This window comes from Ursus maritimus, unplaced genomic scaffold, assembly GCF_017311325.1.
Source record: "Ursus maritimus isolate PB19 unplaced genomic scaffold, ASM1731132v1 scaffold_2, whole genome shotgun sequence".
NCBI lineage: Eukaryota > Metazoa > Chordata > Mammalia > Carnivora > Ursidae > Ursus > Ursus maritimus.
In genome coordinates, this window is record NW_024424452.1 from 41734312 (window position 1) to 41742359 (window position 8048).

The window sequence follows — 8048 nt, forward strand, 5'->3', positions numbered from 1 at the left end:
CCCCCCCCCCCCCGTTGTCCCCAGGGCACCAGGACCCAGACCCCTCCTATTCCCGGCCTCCTTACTGGGGCCCCTCCTGTGCATGAGCCCCATGTGCCACAGCAGAGCCAAGACACCATGCTGAGTGGCCACCCGGTCCCCCTAGGAAGCCAGGAGCCCTTCACCATGATGCCTACCTCTCCAGTGGCCTATAACTCACTGGGGGCAGTGATCGGCATCGCCGTGCTGGGCTCCCTGGTGGTGGCCCTGCTGGCACTGTTCATTGGCTACCGCCACTGGCAAAAAGGCAAGGCACACCAACACCTGGTGGTGGCCTACAGCGGCGGGCGCCTGGACAGCTCCGAGTACGTCATGCCAGGTGAGCGGTGCTCCTGCAAGATGGGAGGCGGGGCGTGGCGGGGGGAGAAGAGAGGTCGGATAGGCCGGCTACTGATGTGCTGGGACAGAGCAGCTCTCCCGGGCCGGGCCTCTCTCCGACCGGCCAGGTCACCACGCGCCTGTGTCTGTTCACGCAGATGTGCCCCCCAGCTACAGCCACTACTACTCCAACCCCAGCTACCACACCCTGTCACAGTGCTCCCCGAACCCCCCGCCCCCGAACAAGGTCAGTGCTGGGGGAGCGGAGGCGCTGCAGAGGGGTGGGCACAGCCCTGGCTCTCTGGAAAGCTCCATCCTGGTGTGCTGCTCTCCCATTCCACGCCCCCTCCCCCCATCAGGTTCCAGGCAGTCAGCTGTTCGCCAGCCTCCAGGCCCCAGAGCGGCCAGGGGGCGCGCATGGGCTCGAGAACCACAGCACCCTGCCTGCTGACTGGAAGCACCGCCGGGAGCCCCCGCCAGGGCCTCCGGACAGGGGTAGGAGCCTGGAGGCCGAGGCCGCTGCGGGGGTGTGGCCGTGTGCAGCCCGGTGTCCTGCTCCATCTGAGCGTGGGCGGCTCCGGTTCCAGGGCAGCTGGGAGCCCGACCTCTCACTGGCCGCTCCTCTTCCTCCTCCTCAGGGAGCGGCCGCCNNNNCCGAAGCTACAGCCCCAGTTACAGCAGCCACGGCGGCCCAGGCCCGTTCTCTAGCAAAGGCATGGGCACAGGGGCGAGGGAGCGGGCTGAGCTGGGGGCTAGGAGCCAGGGCCCCCATGGAGCCTGACGTCCTTCCTCTATCCTTAGGGCCCATCTCAGAAGAGGGCCTGGGGGCCAGCGTGGCTTCCCTGAGCAGCGAAAACCCCTATGCCACGATCCGGGACCTGCCCAGCCTCCTAGGGAGCCCCTGGGAGAGCAGCTATGTGGAGATGAAAGGCCCTCCCTCGGGGTCTCCCCCCAGGCAGCCCCCTCAGCCCCGAGACAGCCAGAGGCGGCACCACCCCCAGCCACAGAGAGACAGTGGCACCTATGAACAGCCCAGCCCTCTGACCTATGGTGAGCCCCCTTCTCCGCTGGGGCGGAGGGGTGGGGCTGGCGGTGGCCAGGACAGGGAGGGGCAAGGAAGGGTCAGGGAGTAAGTGCAGTGGACGCGTGACGTGGTGTGGCGTGGCAGCAAGGGCGTGCGCTTTGGGCTCACACCGGGCATGATGTTCGGGAAATCACCTTGCCTCTCAGAGCCCACCTCACAGGGCTGAGGACTTGAAATGGCAGTCCTACAGCCCCTGACTTTGGAGTTGGTACCCAGCAACGAGGGGACCGGGTTGGTGACAAAGTGTCCTCACCCTGCGAGGTGGGCAGCTCAGGGTGGCCTCCCCCACTGGCAGTGGAGGACGTACACACTGGCTGTGGGCAGGAGAAGCTGCAGATGGGGGGTGGGGGGGGTGAGGAGGGAGGAGCCACCTCCCATCCTGTCCCCTTTCTGCCCCCAGACCGAGACTCTGTGGGCTCCCAGCCCCCGTTGCCTCCGGGCCTGCCCCCTGGCCACTACGACTCACCGAAGAACAGCCACATCCCTGGACACTATGACTTGCCTCCAGTACGGCACCCCCCGTCACCCCCACTCCGGCGCCAGGACCGCTGATGGGTCAGGATGGCATGCAGGGACCAGCATACCTGTTCTTTGCTGCCTGAGGTTGGGGACAGAGCCTGCTGTACCCTGCCAGGAGCAGGGAGAGGCCCGGCAGACCTTGAACATGAACGTTTACGAGAGGAAGTGAACGTGGAGGGAACAGGGCCTGGCTCCCAGCTTCCAGCACGGAAGACCCTGGTCAGCAGGAGCCCACATTCCCTCTCGTCCCTGTTCCAACCTGCTGCTCTCCAAGGCCCCAGGGCCCTTGTGCATAAACTGGTGGGATGAATGTTGCTAGAAAAGTCTGATTTCAGATTAATGTCAAAAATGTATGTTGGGTTCCTTTTCTGTGCACTCCCAGGCTGGGCTGTGTGTGTGTGTTTGTGTGTGTGTGTGTGTGTGTGTGTGTGTGTGTGTGTGTGTGGCTTCAGAGGGCTTCTAGGCACACAGCCTGTCCTGGGGCACTCACTGTGCAGTCAAGAGGCAGCCCAGACCAGTTAACTCAAGCAATAGCCTGACTGGCCTCCTGTACCCACTTGGTGCCTGCTCCAACCCACTGCTCCAAACACAAGCTGGTTAGGTGACCTCTGAGTCCTCACAGGCTCCCCACAGCTCTTGGGCCAGAGTCAGAACTGTCAAAGACCTTAGGGGCTCTGCTGGCCTGGCCCGTCTCTTCAGCCTCACCTGGAACTGTGTTCACTGTCACTGCGTTTCAGTCACCATGGGCTCCAGGTCCTACCAGTCACACGTCTTCCTACCACAGGGACTTTGCACATCCATCCTCTTCTCTTCCACTCAGCTGTTCACTGCTCTTTGTCCTTCACATCCTCTCCTCTCCTCGTGGAAGCGCCTCTCTTGCATTGCACGGATTATAGCTGTGTGCATTCACCCGATACCTGGAGAAGGCCTTCAGGGTACCAGGTCTCTCTGGAATGTGTTTCTTTATGTGATTATTCGATTAATCTCTGCCTCCCCCACCAGATTGTGGGTTCCCAGAAGGCAGGAATCATGTATTGTGCTCAACATTGGTTCCCCTTGGCACACAGTAGGCACTCAATAAATGTTCCTCAAAAGGCTGAATGGCAGAGTGAGCTGAAAGTACCAGGGATAAGTGCCAGTAGGTGCTCAGGTGCGGGCGAACTGCGTGCTCTGCGCTCACAGCCCGCGGATGTCCCGGCTTCCCGATGTCCCGGCTTCCCAGATGAGCGGCCTGTCCACAGGGCGGAAGCACGAGGCTCGAAGGCCGGCAGGTGCTGGGAGTGCAGTGGGGAGCACAACCCTGCGGAGGCTCTCGGAGGCTGGCGGCGGGAAGGCAGGCGGGAGAGGGGCTACTCAAATGGGGGCCCATCGGTGTGGAACCGACAGGGTCTACACTACCCGAGGACATTGAATCCGGATCCACTAACTGCCCACGCCTCCCAGAGGCTAACGAGATGGGTGGAGAATAGAAACCCAGCGCCTTTTCCATCAGGATCCCTCTCCTTACAGGACAGGAGGGCGCACCCCGGAAAGTGGATCTGCCCCCACCGACTCTCCCTGCCTAAATCCCTCCGACTGCCGCGATCGCTAACATGCTCCCGGCTTCCCACGGCGCTGCTTCCCAGGTGGATATGGAGGGCTCCTGCCCGCGCTCCTCCCTCGTGCTCTCTCCTTGGCTCCGCCCCCGACGGTGGCTCCGCCCCCGAGCTCCCCCGCCCCCGGCTGTGGCCCCGCCCCCGACTGGTTCTGCGGCGCTCTCGGGCGCTCCTGCACCCCCGCCCCGGCTCCGGCCCCGCCCCCGGCTGTGACCCCGCCCCCGGCTATGGCTCTGCGGCGCCCCCGGGTGGCCCCGCGCGCTCTGCGGTTGCTCCCGCCGGCCAGCCCGCCCCGCACGGTTGTCGTGGAGAGGGACGCGGAGGCCCCGCCACTGCGGGCGGGGCGGGCGGTGGCCGCGGAGTAGAGACCCCCGGTTCGGCCGTCCCCTGGGCGAGCCCCACGGAGTCCTGTCTCGCCTCCTCGCCTGGTGGACCGCGCTGGCATGTCGGGTGAGGCGAGTGCGCCCGGGGCCTCCCCCAGGGCCCCGCGTCCCGGCACCCAGAAGTCGTCTGGCTCAGTGACCAAGAAGGGGGATCGCGGGGCCAAGGAGAAACCGGCAACCGTCCTGCAGCCGGTGGGCGAGGAGGAGCCCAAGAACCCTGGTAGGCGGGCGGCGGGGCCCCGCGCGCTCGGCTCTGCCAGGGCGGGTGGGCGCCGTCGTCGTGCCCGGCGCTGCACCAGTCGTGTGGAAGGCGGAGCCGGGGGAGAATCGTGGCACCCCTGGTGCTTAGAAGGAGCGCTGTGTTCAGCCAGCTCCTGGCACACGGCGAGGTGTTCTGCTAGCCGTTATGAAGCAGTGTGGCCTTGGGCACCGTCCTCTGTAGTAGGGAGATGTGAGGAGCGGTGCAGTCAGTTGGCGGTTGGAAAGTGTTTTGTAAACTTTGTCCCTCCACAAGCACACGTGTCGCACCCCCTGAGGCCAGCACTGTACTCCATCTCCGAAGACAAATCGCAGCACTCCCAGCCCCACTCCTGGAACCAGCTTGGCCGCTGTTTGAATTGAACTTGATCCTGGAGAATCCACACTGTGGATAAAATGTGATAAAATGTGATAAGATGCATGAGAGAAGAGGGTCCAGGGAGTGATAGGAGGTCTCGGTGGAGGGGGGTGGAGGAGGGTGGAGGAGGGAATCTACCAGGAGGTGACTTGAGTTTCATTCACTCATTCATTCAACACTTTTTGGATACAGAGAGAACAATACGCACACAGTCCGTTTACATTTTCTGGGAAAAGAAAACCACGGGCAGAGTACAAGTAAGCCTGTGGCTCAGAGCCCCAACCTCAACAGATGGTACATGAAGGGGAATTTATTGGAAAGCCTTTTTTTTTTTTTCCCCCAAAGTAGGCTCCACACCCAACATGGGGTTGGAACTCATGACCCTGAGATCTAGAACTGCATGCTCTATCAACTGAGCCAGCCAGGGGCCCCTGTTGGAAGGCTTCTGGATTCAAATCCACCTGCTTTGAGAGGGACGGGGCTTGCTGTCCCTGGACTCATGGGAAACGGACTTGGGAAGAGGCTCTGATTGTCAGACCTTAGTCAGGTGCCGGCCCCCAGACACCAGTCTGTATGGACAATGGCATGGAAGGCGAGAGAATGAGGCTGGGAGGTGGAGTATGAAGCATTTCAACAGTCCAGATGGGGCACGGCGGGAGTTGGAATAGAGAAGTGAGGGAGAATGGGTCAGGCTTCCTGGAAAAATACTTCCCAAGTAGAAGTAATAAGAATTGGTGGTCTTGGCTGGGGTGGAAAGAGAAGGACATAGCAAGATTCCCAGGTTCTGGTAGGTGGGCTGAGGTGCCATTCACACAGACAGGAACGCCTGGAGGAAGGGCGTGTGAGAGAAGACCTCAGACGCAGGATGTCAGCTGGACAGCTGGACACACTTGGGTCTGGAGCACTCAAGAGAGGGCAGGGCTGGAGTTGTCACTTTGGGAGCTGCTGATGTCCAGGTGTATTTAAGGCCTGGGAAGAAAAGAGATTCCCCTGGGGCAGGAGGGGGTGTAACCAGAGAAGAGCAGAGCACCCAGGACCCAGCCTAGAGCTGTTAGGGGAGGGGCAGCTGGGGGGAAGTCTGGTGGGCCTGGGCCCAGGTGGGAGAGAATGGGGGTGACGACCGCCCAGGGACGCCGGGAAGGGCAACGTGGCAGGCAGGGCGGCATGATGTGCAGGGCTCAGGGTAGAGGGTGATGGCAGCGGCAGGAAGGTTTACAGATTTAGAGGAAATCCCATCTGCCGGCTTCTGTTTCTCAAGAAGTGCAAAGGCAAGGTCAGTAGTGACAGGCAGGAGGGAGGTGCGAGGTAGGGAGCAGGGGCAAGGCTCCTTCGGAGTGGCGCTGTCCCCTAGGTCACTGCTAGCTACAGCACAGCATTTCTGTCGTCCCAAGAAGTTCTGCCAGGCAGCGCGTTTCTAGAGCAGTGGCGGCTCTCATGGTGCTGCCCTTGGACCAGTAGCTTTGGCATCACGCATGAGCTTGTTAGAAACGCATGTTCCTGACTCCACCGAGCCCGTGGAATCAGGGTCCCTGCGGAGGGAGCGGGGAGGAAACTGTTTTGGCTGGTTCTCCTGGTGTTGTTCAAGTTTGAGAGGGTCTGTTGTAGAGAAAGCTGGTGTGAGTGAAGCCGGAAGGGTTGAGGGCTCCCCCAGCAGGGGAACCGCCCTGGCAGGCAGGCAGTGTGCTGGAGACAGCTGTGCAGGGGGGTTACCCGGGGCTCTAAGCCTGCTCTCAGCCGCCCTGTCCAGGGAACTAAAGTGTCTTGTGTGTCATGCTCCCCCTGATGGCTGGGCGCTCAAGGAACGTGCCTCTCGCTCCTTTGCCAGGAGAACCCTCCAACCTGTCTTGTCTCGTCCCCACGAACGCAGAGCCCCTGTGCTCCCAGACCATCTACCACCTCCGGGCAGGCTCCCTGCTGTTATCTGTAGTCATCCGGGGCTCAGCCTGCAGTCCTGGCGGCCCCGGGCGGGCCGGGGGGGGGGGGGGGGGTGGTGGGGGCTCCAGGCTGCCTGGCCTTTGGAAGAGCAGGCTGGTGCCAGGCCAACCCTTCTGCCTCCAGATTCTCCCACCCCCAGGGACACCCCTTCGGTCTCCAGGAACCTCTTTTCTTTTCTTTTCTTTTCTTTTCTTTTCTTTTCTTTTAAGATTTTATTTATTTATGTGACAGCCAGCCAGCGAGAGAGGGGACACAGCAGGGGAGTGGGAGAGGAAGAAGCAGGCTCCCAGCAGAGAAGCCTGATGTGGGACTCGATCCTGGAACACCAGGATCACGCCCTTAACGACTGCGCTACCCAGGCGCCCCTCCAGGAACCACTTCTTCCTGGGATGCCTGTGGGGGAGCAGAAAAAAGCAGGGGTCTCTGGGGACTCAGACACTCCGGTCTGCATAGCCCTCAGGATGGGATGTGGTGGGCGTCTGTCTGAATTAATGTAACTCTTGAATGAATTGATATTTCTAAAGCATTTAGAGCAGTGCAGGGCAGGAGTAAGTGCTGTATTCGCGTTTGCTGAGTAAATAAAAGCCAGATGCTCTGCGGGAGCTCCGTGTCCGGGTGGGGTGCCGGCGGGCTGGGACTGGACAGGTCCTCCTGGGTTCCTGCCTTTGCTCACAGCAAGCCTGGGCTTCTCTCCCCGAGGGACCCCGGGCCGTCCCAGCGAATCAGGGGCACGGGAGGAGGCTGGGCGGGGGACACTGTGGGAGGTGGCGGCACCCCCGGGGGGCCGGGCCGCGGAGGGGAAGCGGCCTTGACCGGGGGCTGGCTGGAGGCGCCCGCACAGAGGTCAGGCGCCTGGGGTTGTGTGCACCCCGCGCCCTCCGGCCCCCTTCCTCCGGGGTCTGGATTTCCCGCTCTTTGCTCTCAAGCGTTCTCAGCTGCGGGTCTTTACAACGTATCTTACGTTTAAAAAAAGGCTGTAAGGACGTCCTCCTTGGAGGAGGGGCCCCAGCTGTCCCGGGACCCAAAGCCCCGGGCGGGTGAGCCTGGGGACGCGGTGCCTGCTTGGTCCCCGCGGCCGGGGGACCCCGCAGGGCGCCCGCTGCTCTCTGCTGCCCCCCGGTGGCAGCCTCGGGGCACAGCCGCCGTACCCTCCCGCCGCCCCGCAGAGGAGTACCAGTGCACCGGGGTCCTCGAGACGGATTTCGCGGAGCTCTGCACGCGCTCGGGCTACACGGACTTCCCCAAAGTTGTCCCCCGGCCTCGCCCGCACCCGACCTTCGTCCCCTCGGCCTCGATGTCGGAAAAACCCACCCTAGGTGAGTGCCAGAGGAGCCCCGGGGGTGCCTGCCAGGGTCTCCTGGTGCAACCCAGCCTCCCGTTGCAAGGCAGGCCGAACGGCGGGGGCGCAGGGCAGTGTGTGCGGCGGTGACGGGAGGGTTCAAAGTGGCGGGGGTGAAGGTGGGTGAGTCTCCCGCCTTCCTTCCCAAACCCCAGCCGACCCCGGCCTGGCCCAAGAAGCAGCACCCCAGGCTGCCGCCCCCCACCCTACTTGAGTGGTA

General features: G+C 62.6%; 2 protein-coding genes across 4 annotated transcripts in view; both read left to right on the plus strand.

The window, feature by feature from the left end:
- The window catches only part of PEAR1 (platelet endothelial aggregation receptor 1), a 20433-nt gene extending 17376 nt beyond the window's left edge, over window positions 1–3057 (plus strand). For 2 of the 3 annotated variants that reach the window (XM_040635834.1, XM_040635835.1), the window contains 2 exons: window positions 867–1070; window positions 1159–1346. In XM_040635834.1, coding sequence (XP_040491768.1) covers window positions 867–1070; window positions 1159–1203 — 249 coding nt within the window. In that variant the 3' untranslated portion in view covers window positions 1204–1346. The other variant, XM_040635836.1, reaches the window with a different exon arrangement.
- A 941-nt stretch (window positions 3058–3998) lies between these two features.
- Window positions 3999–8048, plus strand: part of LRRC71 (leucine rich repeat containing 71) — a 12268-nt gene continuing 8218 nt past the window's right edge. Inside the window, exons 1-2 of the mRNA XM_040635837.1 lie at window positions 3999–4158; window positions 7656–7805. Of these exons, the coding sequence (XP_040491771.1) occupies window positions 3999–4158; window positions 7656–7805 (310 nt within the window). The remainder of the gene's footprint in view (window positions 4159–7655; window positions 7806–8048) is intronic.